We start from the raw sequence: 22,453 nt of genomic DNA on the forward strand, positions 1-22,453 counted from the left end.
TCTCAAAGACGCTAACTAGCTAGGCTGTCTATATATAGCGTATATAGTGACTATATTTTTTTCTATGAAATGTTGGTTTACAGTGGTAATTTTTTGAAAACCGCTGAACATCTGTTAAATGTTGTCATGAAATGAATGATACTTTGCATGTCATCAAATTGTTTTTGAATTACAATAAAGAACCTTCTACTATTTCACAATTCATCAACTCCAGGAAAGCGCCACACCATTTATTTATTTGATCACTGAAGCACATCGCCAGCAACATAAACTCACAACACACATGAATGGATGAAACTGGTAAACAGAAGAACAACAAGCTGCTGTTTACGCCTCGCTCTCGAACATCTTCTTCCGGCCGCCCATCCCGGACTTGTCTTCGATGCTCTTCCTCCAGTCGCCGGTCGCCTTCTCCTGCAAAGAGAACAATGAGCAAACAGAACATTGAGCAAAGAGAACATTGAGCAAAGATCATTGAGCAAAGAGAACATTGAGCAAAGAGAACATTGAGCAAAGATCATTGAGCAAAGAGAACATTGAGCAAAGAAAACATTGAACAAAGAGAACATTGAACAAAGAGAACATTGACAACATTGAGCAAAGAGAACATTGAACAAAGAGAACATTGAACAAAGAGAACATTGACAACAATGAGCAAACATAACATTGAGCAAAGAGAACATTGAGCAAAGAGAACATTGACAACAATGAGCAAACAGAACATTGAGCAAAGAGAATATTGAGCAAAGAGAACATTGAACAAAGAGAACATTGACAACAATGAGCAAACATAACATTGAGCAAAGAGAACATTGACAACAATGAGCAAAGAGAACATTGAGCAAAGAGAACATTGAGCAAAGAAAACATTGAACAAAGAGAACATTGATAACATTGAGCAAAGAGAACATTGAACAAAGAGAACATTGACAACAATGAGCAAAGAGAACAGTGAGCAACGAGAACATTGAGCAAAGAGAACATTGACAACAATGAGCAAACAGAACATTGAGCAAAGAGAACATTGAGCGAAGAGAACAATGAGCAAAGAGAACAGTGAGCAAAGAGAACATTGACAACAATGAGCAAAGAGAACATTGAACAAAGAGAACAGTGAGCAAAGAGAACATTGATAACAATGAGCAAAGAGAACATTGAACAAAGAGAACATTGACAACAATGAGCAAACAGAACATTGAGCAAAGAGAACATTGACAACAATGAGCAAAGAGAACATTGAACAAACAGAACATTGAGCAAAGAGAACAATGAGCAAAGAGAACATTGACAACAATGAGCAAAGAGAACATTGAATAAAGAGAACAATGAGCGGCTCCAGGTGGTTTGGTGTTCCAAAGTCTACTTTCAGAGATGAAACCACAGCATTCAGAGGAGTCCTTTAAGTGTGGTGGTCTGATGTGAAGTCTGGAAGCACCCACCTCCTCTTTCACCTCCTTCTTGACCTGCTTCAGGTTTCCCCTCAGGTCCATGGACACTTTGTGCTTGGAGCCCAGCAGAGCGGCCAGCATGGCGTCGGCCGACATCCGCACCCGCTTCAGGACCGGCTTCTTGAACTTCCCCTTCAGGTCCTGGACCTTGATCTTCAGGTCCTCGATCTGACAGAGCCGACAGTTATTCAGACCGATACGCCCACTAAACAATTTGATATATATATATATATACCCTTCATATTTAAAGGGTAATAGCCCCGGTTGGTATATAAAGATGGCGTAGATTTGTTCAGTGGGCTGAAACTTTATATGGAAATAAAATGTTGGTTAAGAGGAGGCATTATTGTTTTAATGGATTGGTTTCAGACTAGAGGTGAAAGAAAACATCCAGAATATACATTCAGGTGTTTATTTTATTACTTTGTCTGTTTGCATCCGAAGATTTCTCATCAATCTAACAAAACTTACCATTAACTAATGTCTCATTTTAATGTTTAAACATAACATTTCATAACACTTGTAATACAATAACTCCTCTTAATGTCAGTGATGAAGTTTCATGGTGATATTTATGAGGTCATGTTTTAAAAACTATATATTATAAAGCTTTATGCAGAGGGTTTTGTTCACACAGCATTCAAAGACACATTTATACACATTTATTAATAAAAACTATATATTATGAAGCTTTATACGGAGGGGTTTGTTCACACAGCATTCAGAGACTCATTTATACATTTATTAATAAAAACATGGAAAAAATAGATTTTTTTTATGGCTGTTGACAGTATTTTCTAGTTTAAGGAGTGATTAAAAAAGATATTAAAAATGACCCTTAAAAACAGAGACGTACCTCCTTGTTGGACTTTGTGACCTTGACCTCCATGTCGTATCGCTCCTCGTCCACCAGATCAATCTGCTTGTGAAGTTTTCGGCACAACTCCTTATTTTTGTAGAAGTGGGGGGGGGGGGGGGGGGGGAGGGGTTGAAAACAACTTTATTGAACATATTGACAACAGTTATGGGCTGTGTTATTTTAGCATGGGATTCTTTTTTCTCCCATGATGCACCAGCCATGTTTGTTTCTGGCTGCGGGGGGGGGGGGGGGGGGGGGTTACCTGGAGATCCTGGAGGTCTCCTGGGAAGGAGAAACCGGGGCAGTGCTCCTCCATGTGCTTCACCTTCTGCCGCTCGGCCTCCCACGCCTCCTCCTCCTGCAACGCCTGGCCAATCTGCAGCAGCAAGCTCTGAGGGGGGTGGGGGAGGTTTTATTTTTTTTAATTTTAATTAACTTTAATGTATTTCTGTTCTATGATAAACTAACTATCCTTCCCTCAGAGTTTGCTTCTTTTATAATATAAAAGAAGCAAACTCTGAGGGGAGGAGGAGGAGGAACAATTGATAATAATTAACATATACTCAAACTTCTCATACAATCTGATTATTTTTGCACTTAAGTTCTTGATTAAAGTAATTAATTCACACAAAAGTATACAACTCGTATTATTATTATTATTATTTACGAGGAGTAAACAAGTTACATTTTGATGTAAACCGTTATCGAGAAATGAATCAACCTTTCCATCAGTCAGCGCTGCTTTATAGTGCGGGTACTTTTTAAATAATACCAATCTTCATTAACATCCTGGTTTTAATAGAAATAATATTAAACTAATTATTATTAAAAAAATACAAAATATATATATTTTTTACGATTATTAGTATAATTATTTCATTCAAAAAAATGTGTCAGAAAATATTAAAACATTCAAAATGTTTATCCTTTTGCCCCCGCAGTGTCTGATGGCGAGCCAGCCGTCTAGTTCAGAAGGGTTGGGTTGGGTTAGGTTGGGTTAGTTTGGGTTATCCTACTCCACCTTGAGCTGGTTCCTCCGGCCCGACGACATCTTCTTCCTGCAGAGAAACACGAAGGAAGAAAATAAAAACTAATGAATAAGATTCTTTTCATATTTCAGAGAAAGTTTCCTCGGGTCAGAGCAGGACTTACTCCGCCATCCTGGTTCCTGAGAGATGAATGGAAATACCACAGCTCTCTGTTCTCCTTATATATATATATATACGTGTGTGTGTGTGTGTGTGTGTGTGTGTGTGTGTGTGTGGACCAGCAAGCAGTTGTCGGTTGAACTCCAGGGGCCGAGGGGTCGACGGCAGCAGCTGAGAGCCTGGAACAAAAAAAACGCTCTTCAGCAACGTTTCTTCTGGAAGCATCTTTAGACAAAGTGACGACCTGATGACTTTTAGTCGTTTTATGAACTTCTTTTTCTTAAAGATGTGAACCAACAGAGTAAAACATTGTTTTCGGCCTTTGGATTTGTTTTAAAAGTCTGAGTAAAACCTGAAGAGGGACCTGATAGATGCTGTAATCATTCAACCGGACTGAACATGACTCATCGACTCTGCCATCAGGAGGAGATGTCTCATATCAGTTTATTCTCCTAAAAGACCTTTTATATTAATAAAAGAGGATCTTCAACTAAACCGTGGAGGGATTCCTCTGAGTCAACTCAGCTGACGTCTGGAACAGCTGACGGCTCCTTTTCATCTGTTTGTTTGGTTCATTCAGTGGATATGAAGACGTCCACAAAGAAAAACACGTTTTCCAGAGATGAGTGAGAGTAACGAGATGTCACAAAACATATTAAAATACAATCGTAGCTTTGTAAGAGAAATTAAAGTCACGTAAAATATAAAATATACCTTCAAAATAAAATCACTACCTCTGAGAGCGTGGTGCTGAACCAGAAAAAGCCTCCCAGCAGCTGGCAGCTCTAAACTGGGAGGATTTATTGCGCTGACTGGTTCCCAGTTTATTCAGCTGCTCAAACGGGGAGGACACACACACACACACATTCTCTTCCAGTATAGTTTAAAATCTAATTTTCTCAGCTTTTAAACATAAACCACATTTCACATTTGTACAACAAAAGTAAAGAAAACAATACAAATAAATAAATAACAGCAAAGTGAGTAAAAGCTAAACCAAAACACGAATAAACTAAACTTTTCTGACTAATTAATAAATGTGCTTTTTTATTAAAAACATATTCCATGGTAAGATTGTGAATCCAGAACAGTCTGTTACATTTTTTTTAATGCAGAATTTGTATTTATTGCTTGTAAATAATTAATTAATTGTATATTTTATACGCTAAAATATCTTATTTTACCGTTTACCAGATTATAAATTGTAAATAAAATAACCGGAAGTTGTGCATTTCCTCTGGCGTGAACCGCTCTTATTGTGAACTCCGACCGGAAGTGATGCAGCCTCATCAGCATCAGCTTGTCAGTGGTGCGAAGATGGCGGCGTACAGTTACTCTCGGCTGCTGCTGCCGCTGCTGTTGTCGTCCGTGTGTCTCTGCGGCTTCGGCTCCTCCGTCCTCGGCTCGAAGGCGGCCGGCGGCCCCCCGGCCGAGCCGCCCAACCCGCCCGGCCTCAGGGCCGCGGACCCCCCGGACCGGGATGCACCTGCCGCCGCAGCTGCAACCGCAGACGATGCCGCCGCCGCCGCCGCCGTCGCCACAGCAGCCGCCGTCGTCGCCGGGGCCTCTCCGCCTCGAAGGGCGACCGGCTGGAAGCTGTCGGAGGAGGAGGCCTGCCAGGGGGACCTGACCCGCCTCTGTCCCAAACACACCTGGACCAACAACCTGGCCGTGCTGGAGTGCCTGCAGGACCGCAGAGAGGTAAGCGGCCGCCCCGAGGGGGGGGGGGGGGGGGCATCTGTCGGGGCATCTGCCCGGTGTGTCGCCCGGTGGTTTGGATCCACGCTGCGGGACGCTGATGCAGATGTGAGCATCCACACCTGCGTCAGTGTCCGAGCGACGCGCACGCGCAGGTTAACTCAATCTGCTCTTGTTTATGTTTTAAATAATTAATAATTAAATAATGTTATTGTTTCTGTTTTTACTCTTTAGAGTGCCTTACGTACCTTTTTTAAAGAGCTGTGCAAATAAAATGTATTATTATTATTATTATTATCATCATTAGTAATCCACGTTGATTTAATTCCTCCAGAAGATTAAATGATGCAAGATTATAGTGGAGTGACGGATAGAAGCAGTTTAAATATTTAAATGAGTCAACAGTAATTACAGGTGGATACTAATATAAGAGTTTGACTTATAAACAAAACATAGTACTGCTTTATTTATTTAACTTTATATGTTAGTGCATGTATTACATGCTGTAGTCAAGCTTTTAGTCCCCCCTGAACATTTAGTTAATCATTTCTTATTTTTCAGAGTTCATTTATTCAGTTAACTGCTGAATTAGATTATCTGTAAAAAACAAAACAACAACAACAAAAACACAGCAGGATTAAATGAATCCGGCGGAGAAACAGTTTTGATAATCGATTTTAATCATTTATCACACTTGTATTTGTTTAATATCCAACCCCTAGGTTTACACTGACACTTAAAGGAATTTAAGCAATGGCTCACTGTGGGTACACACACACACACACACACACACACACACACACACACACACACACTTTACTGAGATAATTACATCGCTGTAACTCTATGAACAGCTGTGGCCTCCTGAAGAGGTAAATGGCTCTTATAAATCGGACTCTTCTCCAGGGAAACACACACACACACACACACACACACACACACACACACACACACAGTAAAGCGGCGTGCGGTTACAGGGCAGTTTGAGTATTTATTTGATCGTGGTTGTAAACTAACTGCTGGACAGGGAGTCACTTTGCCGATAAGATGCGATAAACCTTTATTGATCCCCACATGAGTCCAGGTGAATAAAGTAATTATGGAGACTTTCTGATTGACAGGTCGTTTACAAGATGAGAGGAAATAAAGAAACGTAACAAAATGTTTCAATGCTGAATTCTTATTATTTAGTTTCTACTTTTAATAATATTGTATAATTACATTTCTCAGGCCTTTTCAAAAGTTATCTTTAAAAAAAACGTATTTATTTATTATTCATTTCATATTAATACAGTAGTCTTATTTGTTTTATTTTTCTCCTGAAAGGTTTTCATAATAATTCAGCCACGAAGAGCACTTTTGAATTTGAATTTGAATTTTCCTTTTTATTATTTGTGATAAATATTTTTTAAATATAAAAATTTGGGTGAAAATACTCAAACATGCTAAACATTACATAACATTAGCATCTCATCACGCAACCATCCCATAGACTCCGTCTCCATTCAGCCACTTCCTGCTCTTAGATAGCGGAGATCGCCGGCTTCCGGCCGCTCGTGTTCCGATACACGTTAGTTTTGTGTGTTTTTGTCGTCTCTTTGTTTGCTCTCCTCCGACTCGAGAGAGGAGCGTCCCCACGAAGGAGGCCGAAGATGGAGGACGGCGGTTCATCCTCTTCATGAAGTCACGCTGTGAAGGAGAGCTGGAAGACGTTGGAAAGACTCCACAATAAAGCTTTTGTTGTTGGTTTCACAACTCGGTGACACATTAGCTCCTCTGTGATGTCTGGTCACGTGACCCCGGACGCACAATTAGCCTCTGTCTCCACTGTGTGTGTGTGTGTGTGTGTGTGTGGGAGGGAGACAGCGCTTGTGAGTTAATCAATAACTCATAGTCTCACTAATTTGGTCCTTTTTTAAATCCTGGAGGCCTCTGCTGGTCCGTTTCCTCTTTGCATTTGTTCCTCTGAAACTTTAAAGGGAAAAGATGCTAAAAATCAGAAGTTGTGGGTTTTATGGTCGAGCTTTCGTATCTTTTTTTAAATGTATTTATTGTTTTACTAACAAGTGACATGCAGCTGTGAGAGAAGCTCTATATCTATCTATCTATCTATCTATATCTATATATACATACATACATACATACATAAATATATATTTTGTGTTTTCTCTTATTTTCTAGCACTCCATCTTTGCCCAGAGTGACATTTGACTTCTTTCTCTCTTTTCTTTCTGCAGGAATCTGAGATCGCTCCTGACTGTAATCATGTAAGTATTCACACACACACACACACACACACACACACACACACACACACACACACACACACACCGGTTCTGTGTTATTTTCGGGGCGTCAGCTGTTGTGTTGCAACTGGAGGGGAAACAACAAATGCAACAATACAGACGGACAGAAAGAGAGAATCTAAAGAATAATAAATAATAAAGCCATGCGACGTGACTGTTGTTTCAGGATGCTATGAAGCATTGTGTTATAGTTTATTGATTTAGTGATTAACCGTGAGAGGACCAGTCTGTTGTCCCCGGATGGGCTTGAAGTTAATTTTTTAAAATCTATTTATTTAGACATAAGTCTCTGTTGAAATCCTTCCTGTTGGGAATGGAGAGAAGAAGGTTACACATTACACAAGCTGCATTCTCTCTCCTGACCACCAGGGGGCGACTCCTCTGGTTGTATAGAAGTCTATGCTTCATGTGTTAAAGCTGCATTCTCTCTCCTGACCACCAGGGGGTGACTCCTCTGGTTGTATAGAAGTCTATGCTTCATGTGTTAAAGCTGCATTCTCTCTCCTGACCACCAGGGGGCGACTCCTCTGGTTGTATAGAAGTCTATGCTTCATGTGTTAAAGCTGCATTCTCTCTCCTGACCACCAGGGGGCGACTCCTCTGGTTGTATAGAAGTCTATGCTTCATGTGTTAAAGCTGCGTTCTCTCTCCTGACCACCAGGGGGCGACTCCTCTGGTTGTATAGAAGTCTATGCTTCATGTGTTAAAGCTGCGTTCTCTCTCCTGACCACCAGGGGGGCGACTCCTCTGGTTGTATAGAAGTCTATGCTTCATGTGTTAAAGCTGCATTCTCTCTCCTGACCACCAGGGGGCGACTCCTCTGGTTGTATAGAAGTCTATGCTTCATGTGTTAAAGCTGCATTCTCTCTCCTGACCACCAGGGGGCGACTCCTCTGGTTGTATAGAAGTCTATGCTTCATGTGTTAAAGCTGCATTCTCTCTCCTGACCACCAGGGGGCGACTCCTCTGGTTGTATAGAAGTCTATGCTTCATGTGTTAAAGCTGCATTCTCTCTCCTGACCACCAGGGGGCGACTCCTCATGCAGACACTAACCTCTCCTGAAACGTTCTTCTTCTCTCAGCTGCTGTGGAACTATAAACTCAACCTCACCACGGATCCAAAGTTTGAGTCGGTGGCCACGGAGGTCTGCAAGAGCACCATCGCTGAGGTCAGTGAGCACAATGGTTCAATTCCCTGTCGAGTTGTTGAGAGACCAACGTTGTTTTAATCTTCATGTCTCGTGAATGAAAACTACTTCCAAAATCATCAGAGACAAATGGGTGTGTGTCAGAAGTGAGACGCAGTGTGTCTCCACAGATAAAGGAGTGCAACGAGGAGGAGCGGGGGAGGGGCTACCTGGTGTCCTGCCTGGTGGATCACCGCGGCAACGTGAGCGAGTACCAGTGCAACCAGTACATCACCAAGATGACCAGCATCGTGTTCAGCGACTACCGGCTGATCTGTGGCTTCATGGACAAATGCAGAGAGGACATCAACGCGCTGCACTGTGGCAGCGTCACCGTGGGGCACAAGGTGTGTGTGTGTGTGTGTGTGTGTGTGTGTGTGTGTGTGTGTGTGTGTGTGTGTGTGTGTGTGTGTGTGTGTGTGTGTGTGTGTGTGTGTGTGTGTGTGTGTGTGTGTGTGTGTGTGTGTGTGTGTGTGTGTGTGTGTGTGTGTGTGTGTGTGTGTGAGAAACACTTAAATGTAAGTTTTAATCATTATTTATATTTTTGTAATCCCTCTTCCTCGTGACTCACCCCCTCTTCCTCTTCCTCGTGACTCACCCCCTCTTCCTCGTGACTCACCCCCTCTTCCTCGTGACTCACCTCCTCTTCCTCAGGACGTGCACTCCCAGGGCGAGGTCATCGCCTGTCTGGAGAAGGCGCTGGTGAGGGAGGCGGAGCAACAGGATCACGTCCGTCCAATCAGAGAGGAGTGCCAGAGGGCCATCCTGCGGGTGGCGGAGCTGTCGTCGGACGACTTCCACCTCGACCGCCATCTTTACTTCTCCTGCAGAGACGACCGCGAGAGGTTCTGCCAGAACGTGAGTCGGAGTTTTAATATTTTCAAAATAAAACGTCCGTCTTCGTGCCGCTAACAGCTGATCTCTCGTGGCTCCTCAGACTCAGGCCGGAGAAGGGAAGGTCTACAAGTGTCTGTTCAATCACAAGTTCGAGGAGGCCATGTCGGACAAGGTAGGAGCAGCCATCGTCTAGGGGTCACGGGCGCGCTTGATTCCGGTCTCTAACCCCCCCCCCCCCCTCCCCCCCCTCCAGTGCCGGGACGCCCTCACCACCCGTCAGAAGCTGATCTCCCAGGACTACCGGGTCAGTTACTCTCTGGCCAAAGCCTGCAAGGTGGACCTGAGGAAGCAGCGCTGCAGCCTGGACTCCAACCTGCCGCGGGCCCGCGAGGCCCGGCTGTCCTACCTGCTGCTGTGCCTGGAGGCGGCGGTGCACCGCGGTGAGGGGGGGGGGGCGGAGTCACACCTCATTTAAAGCTGCAGCAGCAAATTATATACTTGGATAAACCTGTTATTAGTATTTAGTAGCTAAAGAGCCAGATATTACACATTGTTTATCGTTATGGCGTCATCAAAGGCCAGCTGGGGGTTTTGAAATGTGCGGGTAACGGTTCGATTCCCGCACGCCGCAGGCCGCCCGGTCAGCGGCGAGTGTCAGGGCGAGATGCTGGACTACAGGCGGATGCTGATGGAGGACTTCTCCCTGAGCCCGGAGATCGTGCTGCACTGCCGGGCGGAGATCGAGGGCCACTGCGCCGGCCTGCACCGCAAGGGCCGCACGCTGCACTGCCTCATGAGGATCGGACGCGGCGACCGCAGCGCCACCGTGGACGGCGTCTGCCAGAGCGCCGTGAGTCACCGCTACACTACAATGACCTCTAATGACCTTTTAATGTTCCTAATACAGTGACCTCTAATGACCTTTTAATGTTCCTAATACAATGACCTCTAATGACCTTTTAATGTTCCTAATACAGTGACCTCTAATGACCTTTTAATGTTCCTAATACAATGACCTCTAATGACCTTTAATGTTCCTAATACAATGACCTCTAATGACCTTTTAATGTTCCTAATACAATGACCTCTAATGACCTTTAATGTTCCTAATACAATGACCTCTAATGACCTTTTAATGTTCCTAATACAATGACCTCTAATGACCTTTAATGTTCCTAATACAATGACCTCTAATGACCTTTTAATGTTCCTAATACAATGACCTCTAATGACCTTTAATGTTCCTAATACAATGACCTCTAATGACCTTTTAATGTTCCTAATACAGTGACCTCTAATGACCTTTTAATGTTCCTAATACAGTGACCTCTAATGACCTTTAATGTTCCTAATACAGTGACCTCTAATGACCTTTTAATGTTCCTAATACAGTGACCTCTAATGACCTTTTAATGTTCCTAATACAGTGACCTCTAATGACCTTTAATGTTCCTAATACAGTGACCTCTAATGACCTTTAATGTTCCTAATACAGTGACCTCTAATGACCTTTAATGTTCCTCCTCTGCAGCTGCAGACTTTGATCCAGTCGGCCGACCCCGGCGCCGACTACCGGATCGACCGCGCGCTCAACGAGGCGTGTGAGGCCGTCATCCAGACCGCCTGCAAGCACATCCGCAACGGAGACCCCATGTGAGACACACACACGTACACACACACACGTACACACACACACACACACGTACACACACAAACACGTACACACACAGGTGCACACACGTACACACGCACGCACGTACACACACACAGGTGCACACAAGTACAAACACACACACATGTACACACACACACGTACACACACAAACACGTACACACACACAGGTGCACACAAGTACAAACACACACGCACGCGTACACAGTGTGTATTTTATGACTTAATAATTTTGATTTATGTACATTCTTGAACACATTTAGCTCTGAAAAGTGTGTGTGTGTGTGTGTGTGTGTGTGTGTGTAGGATCCTGTCGTGCCTGATGGAGCACCTGTACACAGAGAAGATGGTGGAGGACTGTGAGCACCGGCTGTTGGAGCTTCAGTACTTCATCTCCAGAGACTGGAAGTGAGTCTTCACAGTGTGGACAATTCTGTCTCTTAAAGGGACAGTTCACCCCAAAATGAACAATACATATTTCTCCTTTGGCCTGTAGTGCTATTTATCAATCTAGATGATTGAGATTAGATATATATAAATATTTTCTCTTATTTTTTTTAATCCCGCAAATGTTAGATTCATAAATGAAAGACTTTGATCTTGTCAGTTTTGTAAAGCGGTTCTCTGTGTGGTGGTTCTGTGTGGTTCTGTGTGTCAGACTGGACCCCGTCCTGTATAAGAAGTGTCAGGGTGACGCCGCTCGACTCTGCCACACGCACGGGTGGAACGAGACCGGCGAGCTGATGCCGCCGGGCGCCGTGTTCTCCTGCTTGTACCGCCACGCCTACCGGACGGAGGAGCAGGGACGGAGGGTAGGATGAGGACCTCTCTCGTTAATTACAGGAACTGTGTGGCGCGGAGTAATGTGAGATCTATTGGTAAAGAAACGGTGTGTTTGCAGTTATCTCGGGACTGTAAGGTGGAGGTTCAGAGGATTCTCCACCAGAGGGCGCTGGATGTGAAGTTGGACCCCGACCTGCAGAAACGCTGCATGACCGACCTCGGCAAGTGGTGCAGCGAGAAGACGGACGCTGGACAGGTGAGGAACCCACACTGATACCACCAGCTGCATTCTCTCTCCTGACCACCAGGGGGCGACTCCTCTGGTCGTATAGAAGTCTATGCTTCATGTGTTAAAGCTGCATTCTCTCTCCTGACCACCAGGAGGCGACTCCTCTGGTTGTATAGAAGTCTATGCTTCATGTGTTAAAGCTGCATTCTCTCTCCTGACCACCAGGGGGCGACTCCTCTGGTCGTATAGAAGTCTATGCTTCATGTGTTAAAGCTGCATTCTCTCTACTGACCACCAGGGGGCGACTCCTCTGGTCGTATAGAAGTCTATGCTTCATGTGTTAAAGCTGCATTCTCTCTCCTGACCACCAGGGGGCGACTCCTCTGGTCGTATAGAAGTCTATGCTTCATGTGTTAAAGCTGCATTCTCTCTCCTGACCACCAGGGGGCGACTCCTCTGGTTGTATAGAAGTCTATGCTTCATGTGTTGAAGCTGCATTCTCTCTACTGACCACCAGGGGGCGACTCCTCTGGTTGTATAGAAGTCTATGCTTCATGTGTTAAAGCTGCATTCTCTCTACTGACCACCAGGGGGCGACTCCTCTGGTCGTATAGAAGTCTATGCTTCATGTATTAAAGCTGCGTTCTCTCTCCTGACCACCAGGGGGCGACTCTGGTTGTATAGAAGTCTATGCTTCATAAGTTAAAGCTGCATTCTCTCTACTGACCACCAGGGGGCGACTCCTCTGGTTGTATAGAAGTCTATGCTTCATGTGTTAAAGCTGCATTCTCTCTACTGACCACCAGGGGGCGACTCCTCTGGTTGTATAGAAGTCTATGCTTCATGTGTTAAAGCTGCATTCTCTCTACTGACCACCAGGGGGCGACTCCTCTGGTCTTATAGAAGTCTATGCTTCATGTGTTAAAGCTGCATTCTCTCTACTGACCACCAGGGGACGACTCCTCTAACGTGTGTGTGTGTGTGTGTGTGTGTGTGTGTGTGTGTGTGTGTGTGTGTGTGTGTGTGTGTGTGTGTGTGTGTGTGTGTGTGTGTGTGTGTGTGTGTGTGTGTGTGTGTGTGTGTGTGTGTGTGTGTGTGTGTGTGTGTGTGTGTGTGTGTGTGTGTGTGTGTGTGTGTGTGTGTGTGTGTGTGTGTGTGTGTGTGTGTGTGTGTGTGTGTGTAGGAGCTGGAGTGCCTGCAGGACCACTTGGAGGACCTGGTCTCGGCCTGCAGGGAGGTCGTGGGCAACCTGACCGAGCTGGAGTCAGAGGTCATTAATATTAATATAATGGTCGAGTGTTTCTTTTTTCTTCTCCTCCACGCGTTGAACTTCCTGTTTTGCTCTCCGTTGGCTGCAGGACGTCCAGATCGACGCTCTGCTCATCCGGGCCTGTGAACCCGTCACTCAGGCCCACTGCCACGTGAGTACATGAAGATAAATATTTATTTATATATATACATTTTTATAAATATATACATTTATTTATATATATTCTTTCTCCTGAAGGTTGAATATTGTAGATTGTTGGGACTTGTCCTGTTTTGCATCTGTGTAATGAAGCAGGACTCTAGACTGCAAGTGTGTTTGTTTCGTGTGTGTGTGTGTGTGTGTGTGTAGGACGTAGCTGACATCCAGATCGATACCGGTGACCTGATGGAGTGTTTGGTTCAGAACAAACACCAGAAGGAGATGAACGACAAGTGTGCGGTCGGTGTTACACACTTCCAGCTGGTCAGTTACCGTGACAACGACAACAACACTTTTAAGTTCTTCAATAAACAAAACAAAAAGTCGAACTGTTTTTCAGTCCCGATGAAATCTTACTGACCTGAGAACAGATTTCAGTAAAGCTTCGGCTCAGATTTAAAGTGATTATATATTTTGTTTTTTTTATTTCCGTCTGTTTATTAAAACAAACACTTTATTCCAAAAAAAATAAGTATTTCTCACGTTTCTTAATTGGTGCTTTCAATGTAACCTTTAAAATGAGTGTTTCCAGTTAAAGGTTTGTATTTGACATTCATTTCTATTAATATACATGTAAGGCTTTTCTTTAAGATTGTAGTTGTATATTATATGTATGTTATATATTGTATATGACATATTACAGTTCCTGTAAACACCGTCGTGCTCGTATCCAGAGGACTGAAGCTTTATGTTGAGTTGTTACAAAGAGAGAGAAGCGTTCTCGCTGTGGTTGTTTAATATGAGTGATGCTCAACTTTCAGGTCCAGATGAAGGACTTCCGGTTCTCCTATAAGTTCAAGATGGCCTGTAAGGAGGACGTTCTCCGCTTGTGTCCAAACATCAAGAAGAAGTGAGTTTGATGTCCATGAAAACTGGAAACTTAAAGTTACAACGACGAACTTTCATGTAGTGTTCTGGCGCCCCCTGTGGACTAAAGTGGTAGTGTTGGTTCTGGTGCCCCCTGTGGACTAAAGTGGTAGTGTTGGTTCTGGTGCCCCCTGTGGACTAAAGTGGTAGTGGTGGTTCTGGTGCCCCCTGTGGACTAAAGTGGTAGTGATGGTTCTGGTGCCCCCTGTGGACTAAAGTGGTAGTAGTGGTTCTGGTGCCCCCTGTGGACTAAAGTGGTAGTGGTGGTTCTGGTGCCCCCTGTGGACTAAAGTGGTAGTGTTGGTTCTGGCGCCCCCTGTGGACTAAAGTGGTAGTGTTGGTTCTGGTGCCCCCTGTGGACTAAAGTGGTAGTGTTGGTTCTGGTGCCCCCTGTGGACTAAAGTGGTAGTGGTGGTTCTGGTGCCCCCTGTGGACTAAAGTGGTAGTGATGGTTCTGGTGCCCCCTGTGGACTAAAGTGGTAGTAGTGGTTCTGGTGCCCCCTGTGGACTAAAGTGGTAGTGGTGGTTCTGGTGCCCCCTGTGGACTAAAGTGGTAGTGATGGTTCTGGTGCCCCCTGTGGACTAAAGTGGTAGTGTTGGTTCTGGTGCCCCCTGTGGACTAAAGTGGTGGTGGTTCTGGTGCCCCCTGTGGACTAAAGTGGTAGTGGTGGTTCTGGTGCCCCCTGTGGACTAAAGTGGTAGTGATGGTTCTGTCGCCCCCTATGGACTAAAGTGGTAGTGGTGGTTCTGGTGCCCCCTGTGGACTAAAGTGGTAGTGGTGGTTCTGGTGACCCTGTGGACTAAAGTGGTAGTGTTGGTTCTGGTGCCCCCTGTGGACTAAAGTGGTAGTGTTGGTTCTGGTGCCCCCTGTGGACTAAAGTGGTATTGGTGGTTCTGGTGCCCCCTGTGGACTAAAGTGGTAGTGATGGTTCTAGTTCCCCCTGTGGACTAAAGTGGTAGTGTTGGTTCTGGTGCCCCCTGTGGACTAAAGTGGTAGTGGTGGTTCTGGTGCCCCCTGTGGACTAAAGTGGTAGTGGTGGTTCTGGTGCCCCCTGTGGACTAAAGTGGTAGTAGTGGTTCTGGTGCCCCCTGTGGACTAAAGTGGTAGTGTTGGTTCTGGTGCCCTCTGTGGACTAAAGTGGTAGTGTTGGTTCTGGTGTCCCCTGTGTACTAAAGTGGTAGTGTTGGTTCTGGTGCCCCCTGTGGACTAAAGTGGTAGTGTTGGTTCTGGTGCCCCCTGTGGACTAAAGTGGTAGTGTTGGTTCTGGTGCCCCCTGTGGACTAAAGTGGTAGTGGTGGTTCTGGTGCCCCCTGTGGACTAAAGTGGTAGTGGTGGTTCTGGTGCCCCCTGTGGACTAAAGTGGTAGTGGTGGTTCTGGTGCCCCCTGTGGACTAAAGTGGTAGTGGTGGTTCTGGTGCCCCCTGTGGACTAAAGTGGTAGTGGTGGTTCTGGTGCCCCCTGTGGACTAAAGTGGTAGTGGTGGTTCTGGTGCCCCCTGTGGACTAAAGTGGTAGTGTTGGTTCTGGTGCCCCCTGTGGACTAAAGTGGTAGTGTTGGTTCTGGTGCCCCCTGTGGACTAAAGTGGTAGTGTTGGTTCTGGTGCCCCCTGTGGACTAAAGTGGTAGTGGTGGTTCTGGTGCCCCCTGTGGACTAAAGTGGTAGTGTTGGTTCTGGTGCCCCCTGTGGACTAAAGTGGTAGTGATGGTTCTGGTGCCCCCTGTGGACTAAAGTGGTAGTGTTGGTTCTGGTGCCCCCTGTGGACTAAAGTGGTAGTGTTGGTTCTGGTGCCCCCTGTGGACTAAAGTGGTAGTGTTGGTTCTGGTGCCCCCTGTGGACTAAAGTGGTAGTGTTGGTTCTGGTGCCCCCTGTGGACTAAAGTGGTAGTGTTGGTTCTGGCGCCCCCTGTGGACTAAAGTGGTAGTGTTGGTTCTGGTGCCCCCTGTGGACTAAAGTGGTAGTGTTGGTTCTGGTGCCCCCTGTGGACTAAAGTGGTAGTGTCTCTGAGCACCAGGGTCCTTCAGAAACTGACAGCTGGCTCCGCCCCCTCTCAGGGTGGACGTGGTCATCTGTCTCAGCACCACCGTGAAGAACGACACGCTGCAGGAGGCCCGGGAGCAGCGGGTGTCACTGAAATGTCGTAAACAGCTGCGGGTGGAGGAGCTGGAGATGGTAACACACACACACACACACACACACACACACACACACACACACACACACACACACACACACACACACTGACGCTGTGCTCCCTCTCAGTCGGAGGACATCCGGTTGGAACCAGAGCTGTACGACCCGTGTAAGTCCGACATCAGCCGCCTGTGTCCCAACGTGGCCTTCGGGAACGCTCAGGTGAGGAACCACAGGAACCGAGACCTCCTGTTCATGTTCGTGGTGTTAACCTGCTGCTCATCCTGCTCATCCTCTCCTCCTTCTCGTTTTCCTCCTCCTGCTTCTTCTCCTCTTCCTACTCCTGCTCTTCCTCCTTCTCCTCCTCTTCTTCCACCTCCTCCTGCTTCTTCTCCTCTTCCTCCTGCTCCTCCTCTCCTCCTTCTCGTTTTCCTCCTCCTGCTTCTTCTCTTCTTCCTCCTGCTCCTCCTCTTCCTCCTTCTCCTGCTCTTCTTCCACCTCCTCCTGCTTTTTCTCTTCTTCCTCCTGCTCCTCCTCTTCCTCCTCCTCTTCCACCTCCTCCTGCTTCTTCTTCTTCCTCTTCTTCTTCTTCTTCTTCTTCTTCTTCTTCTTCTTCTTCTTCCTCCTCTTCTTCCTCCTGCTCCTGCTTCTTCTCTTCTTCTTCCTGCTCCTCCTCTTCCTCCTCCTCTTCTTCCACCTCCTCCTGCTTCTTCTTCTTCCTCCTCTTCTTCTTCTTCTTCTTTCTCCTCCTCTTCTTCCACCTCCTCCTGCTTTTTCTCTTCTTCCTCCTGCTCCTCCTCCTCCTCCTCTTCCACCTCCTCCTGCTTCTTCTTCTTCTTCTTCTTCTTCTTCTTCTTCCTCCTCCTCCTCTTCTTCCTCCTGCTCCTCCTCTTCCTGCTTCTTCTTCTTCCTCCTCTTCTTCTTCTTCTTCCTCCTCCTCTTTTTCCACCTCCTCCTGCTGCTTCTCCTCTTCCTCCTCCTCTTCTTCTACCTCCTCCTGCTTCTTCTCTTCTTCCTCCTCTTCTTCTTCTTCTTCTTCCACCTCTTCTTCCACCTCCTCCTGCTTCTTCTTCCTCCTCCTCTTCTTCTTCTTCCTCCTCCTCCTCCTCCTCCTCAGATGATCGAGTGTCTGAAGGAGCAGAAGAAGCAGCTCAGTCAGCGCTGCCACCAGCGGATCTTCAGGCTGCAGGAGGTCGAGATGACCGACCCCGAGCTGGACTACCAGCTGATGAGGGTCTGCAAGCAGATGATCAAGGTGTGTGTGTGTGTGTGTGTGTGTGTGTGTGTGTGTGTGTGTGTGTTCGTTCTCATGATGGTTCTATAATCTTCTCAGCGGTTCTGCACCGACGCCGACGCCAGGAACGTTCTTCAGTGTCTGAAGCAGAACAAGAACAGCGAGCTGATGGACCCCAAATGCAAACAGATGATCACCAAGAGGCAGATCACGCAGAACACGGGTCAGTGAGGAGGAGGAGAGGAGAGGAGAGGAGGAGAGGAGAGGAGGAGGAGGAGGAGGAGGAGGAGGAGGAGGAGGAGGAGGAGAGGAGGAGGAGGAGAACGTTCACCTCCATGACTCTTCTCTCCTCCTCCTCCTCCCTCTCCTCTCCTCTCCTCTCCTCTCCTCTCCTCTCTCCTCCTCTCTCCTTCTCCTCCTCCTCCTCCTCCCTCTCCTCCTCCTCTCTCCTCTCCTCCTCCTCCTCCTCTCCTCCAGACTACAGGTTGAACCCTGTGTTGAGGAAATCTTGCCGAGCCGACATCCCAAAGTTCTGCCAGCCGATCCTGAACAAGGCGAGTGACGACAGCGAGCTGGAGGGTCAGGTGATCTCCTGCCTGAAGCTGAAGTACGCCGACCAGGTGAGGTTCCTCTGGTTCTGTTCTTCATGGGTTCCTCTGGTTCTGTTCTTCATGTGTTCCTCTGGTTCTGTTCTTCATGTGTTCCTCTGGTTCTGTTCTTCATGTGTTCCTCTGGTTCTGTTCTTCATGGGTTCCTCTGGTTCTGTTCTTCATGGGTTCCTCTGGTTCTGTTCATCATGTGTTCCTCTGGTTCTGTTCTTCATGGGTTCCTCTGGTTCTGTTCTTCATGTGTTCCTCTGGTTCTGTTCTTCATGTGTTCCTCTGGTTCTGTTCTTCATGGGTTCCTCTGGTTCTGTTCTTCATGGGTTCCTCTGGTTCTGTTCATCATGTGTTCCTCTGGTTCTGTTCTTCATGGGTTCCTCTGGTTCTGTTCTTCATGTGTTCCTCTGGTTCTGTTCTTCATGGGTTCCTCTGGTTCTGTTCTTCATGTGTTCCTCTGGTTCTGTTCTTCATGGGTTCCTCTGGTTCTGTTCTTCATGGGTTCCTCTGTGCTGGTTCTAGAGGTTGTCTCCAGACTGTGAAGACCAGATCCGAGTGATTCTTCAGGAGTCGGCGCTCGACTACCGACTCGACCCGCAGCTGCAGATGCACTGCACGGACGAGGTACACACACACACACACCACACACACACACACACACACACACACACACACACACACACACACACACACACACACACACACACACACACACACACACACACACACGCCACACACACCCCACACACACACACACACACACACACACACACACGCCACACACACCCCACACACACACACACACACACACACACACACACACACACCTTAACTATGCTTTATTTCTCTGAATCAAATCAACTGTTTCTTTACTTCCCGATTCTTATTTCTGCCTTTTATCGTCCTCTCCTCTCGTTTTGTTTCCTCGTGTCCTCTCACCGTTTCCTCGTGTCCTCTCACCGTTTCCTCATCTCCTCTCACCGTTTCCTCATCTCCTCTCACCGTTTCCTCGTGTCCTCTCACCGTTTCCTCATCTCCTCTCACCGTTTCCTCATGTCCTCTCACCGTTTCCTCATGTCCTCTCACCGTTTCCTCGTCTCCTCTCACCGTTTCCTCATCTCCTCTCACCGTTTCCTCGTCTCCTCTCACCGTTTCCTCATCTCCTCTCACCGTTTCCTCGTGTCCTCTCACCGTTTCCTCGTGTCCTCTCACCGTTTCCTCATCTCCTCTCACCGTTTCCTCGTCTCCTCTCACCGTTTCCTCGTGTCCTCTCACCGTTTCCTCGTGTCCTCTCACCGTTTCCTCGTCTCCTCTCTCCTCTCACCGTTTCCTCATCTCCTCTCACCGTTTCCTCGTCTCCTCTCACCGTTTCCTCATCTCCTCTCACCGTTTCCTCGTGTCCTCTCACTGTTTCCTCGTGTCCTCTCACCGTCTCCTCTCTCCTCTCACCGTTTCCTCGTCTCCTCTCACCGTTTCCTCGTCTCCTCTCACCGTTTCCTCGTGTCCTCTCACCGTTTCCTCGTCTCCTCTCACCGTTTCCTCATCTCCTCTCTCCTCTCACCGTTTCCTCGTCTCCTCTCACTGTTTCCTCGTGTCCTCTCACCGTTTCCTCATCTCCTCTCTCCTCTCACCGTTTCCTCGTCTCCTCTCACCGTTTCCTCGTCTCCTCTCACCGTTTCCTCGTCTCCTCTCACCGTTTCCTCGTGTCCTCTCACCGTTTCCTCGTGTCCTCTCACCGTTTCCTCGTGTCCTCTCACCGTTTCCTCGTCTCCTCTCACCGTTTCCTCGTGTCCTCTCACCGTTTCCTCATCTCCTCTCACCGTTTCCTCGTGTCCTCTCACCGTTTCCTCGTGTCCTCTCACTGTTTCCTCGTGTCCTCTCACCGTTTCCTCGTCTCCTCTCTCCTCTCACCGTTTCCTCGTCTCCTCTCACCGTTTCCTCGTGTCCTCTCACCGTTTCCTCGTCTCTTCTCACCGTTTCCTCGTGTCCTCTCACCGTTTCCTCATCTCCTCTCTCCTCTCACCGTTTCCTCATCTCCTCTCACCGTTTCCTCGTCTCCTCTCACCGTTTCCTCGTGTCCTCTCACCGTTTCCTCATCTCCTCTCTCCTCTCACCGTTTCCTCGTCTCCTCTCACGTTTCCTCGTCTCCTCCCTCCTCAGATCTCCAGGCTGTGTATGGAGGAGGCCGCCGCCCAGGAGCAGACCGGTCAGGTTGAGGAGTGTCTGAAGGTCAACCTGCTGAAAATCAAACAGGAAGCCTGTAAAAAGGTCCAATTATATTAATTATGGTTCCCAAAAGTATCTTTAAATATATATATATATATATATATATATATATATATATATATAAATAATAATAATAATAGAGGTAAAACTTTATAAGTCAGCCGTCTTCCTGCAGGAGGTCCTGAACATGCTGAAGGAGAGCAAGGCGGACATCTTCGTGGACCCGGTCCTTCACACGGCGTGCGCCCTGGACCTCAAACACCACTGTGCCGCCATCACGCCGGGCCGAGGCCGACGTGGGTTCTCTCACGCAGCACATCCACATCTGTGGAGAACCACCTTTATTTGATTGTGTGTGTGTGTGTGTGTGTGTGTGTGTTCCAGAGATGTCGTGTCTGATGGAGGCGCTGCAGGACAAGAGGGTTCGTCTGCAGCCGGAGTGCAAGAAGAGACTTCAGGACCGCATCGACATGTGGAGCTACGCTGCAAAGGTGCTCTCCTGACCACCAGGGGGCGACTCCTCTGGTTGTATAGAAGTCTATGCTTCATGTGTTAAAGCTGCATTCTCTCTCCTGACCACCAGGGGGCGACTCCTCTGGTTGTATAGAAGTCTATGCTTCATGTGTTAAAGCTGCATTCTCTCTCCTGACCACCAGGGGGCGACTCCTCTGGTTGTATAGAAGTCTATGCTTCATGTGTTAAAGCTGCATTCTCTCCTGACCACCAGGGGGCGACTCCTCTGGTTGTATAGAAGTCTATGCTTCATGTGTTAAAGCTGCATTCTCTCTCCTGACCACCAGGGGCGACTCCTCTGGTTGTATAGAAGTCTATGCTTCATGTGTTAAAGCTGCATTCTCTCTACTGACAACCAGTGGGCGACTTCTCTGGTTGTATAGAAGTCTATGCTTCATGTGTTAAAGCTGCATTCTCTCTCCTGACCACCAGGGGGCGACTCCTCTGGTTGTATAGAAGTCTATGCTTCATGTGTTAAAGCTGCATTCTCTCTCCTGACCACCAGGGGGCGACTCCTCTGGTTGTATAGAAGTCTATGCTTCATGTGTTAAAGCTGCATTCTCTCTACTGACCACCAGGGAGCGACTCCTCTGGTTGTATAGAAGTCTATATAAATGACTCTACTTCTCTTGATTTATTCCCACATTGTAAACATTAGAGTTCATTTAGTAAATTATGGTCATTTGGAGTCAAACAGACCATAATGCAGGGGACGCTTTAGGGTCGTTGTCATGTGACGAGTTGTCCCGGGACCGTGTCTTCGTCACCGTGGTAACCCCGCCCCCCTCCGCCCTGCAGGTGGCGCCAGCAGAGGGCTTCTCAGACCTGGCCGTGCAGGTGATGACGTCGCCCTCCAAGAACTACATCCTGCTCATGATCGCTCTGAGCGTGTGCGTCCTCTTCCTGGTCGGGCTGCTGTGCGGCCGCATCACCAAGCAGGTGACGAGAGAACTGAAGGACCGGTAGAGGGGCGTGGCCTCGTGATAAGACTCCTCCCCCTCCCTCCTCCTGCCCCTCCTCCTCAGACCAGCCATCCGGCCCTCGTCGTCATCTGGAGCTCCTCGTTTTGCAAAAAGAGAATAACATTATTTTTTCTTTAAGGATAATATTCCACCCCCTCCCCCCCAGGATGTTTTTTGGGATGATGACTGATGGCTGCTGCCCCCCCCCCCCCCCCCCTCCCCCAGGATGTTTTTTGGGATGATGACTGATGGCTGCTGCCCCCCCCCCCCCCCCCCTCGATATTTA

The 22,453-nt window shown here is 47.2% G+C and overlaps 2 protein-coding genes across 2 annotated transcripts; one reads left to right on the forward strand and one right to left on the reverse strand.

Annotated features, from left to right (window-relative positions):
• Positions 1-327: 327 nt before the first annotated feature.
• On the reverse strand, positions 328-3,680 carry LOC117728887 (troponin I, fast skeletal muscle-like). The gene is made up of 6 exons (XM_034529810.1): positions 3,579-3,680; positions 3,329-3,397; positions 2,570-2,698; positions 2,305-2,394; positions 1,440-1,616; positions 328-414 (listed from the first exon to the last, which is right to left on the reverse strand). Exons 1-6 carry the CDS (start codon positions 3,678-3,680, stop codon positions 328-330), a joined length of 654 nt encoding a protein of 217 aa, XP_034385701.1.
• Positions 3,681-4,772: 1,092 nt separating this feature from the next.
• On the forward strand, positions 4,773-22,304 carry LOC117728870 (Golgi apparatus protein 1-like). Its single transcript, XM_034529798.1, has 26 exons — positions 4,773-5,156; positions 7,391-7,420; positions 8,542-8,628; positions 8,778-8,993; positions 9,301-9,504; positions 9,584-9,655; positions 9,737-9,923; positions 10,116-10,333; positions 11,015-11,136; positions 11,462-11,563; positions 11,814-11,967; positions 12,057-12,194; positions 13,351-13,437; positions 13,526-13,588; positions 13,786-13,899; positions 14,397-14,485; positions 16,555-16,672; positions 16,763-16,855; positions 17,751-17,888; positions 17,967-18,090; positions 18,345-18,487; positions 18,989-19,090; positions 20,627-20,734; positions 20,868-20,988; positions 21,077-21,183; positions 22,004-22,304. The coding sequence occupies exons 1-26, from the start codon at positions 4,773-4,775 to the stop codon at positions 22,169-22,171; spliced, it is 3,489 nt and encodes a 1,162-aa protein (XP_034385689.1). The 3' UTR covers positions 22,172-22,304.
• The last annotated feature ends 149 nt before the right edge of the window (positions 22,305-22,453 follow it).

Source organism: Cyclopterus lumpus, chromosome 3 (genome assembly GCF_009769545.1).
Source record: "Cyclopterus lumpus isolate fCycLum1 chromosome 3, fCycLum1.pri, whole genome shotgun sequence".
NCBI classification, from domain to species: Eukaryota; Metazoa; Chordata; class Actinopteri; order Perciformes; family Cyclopteridae; genus Cyclopterus; species Cyclopterus lumpus.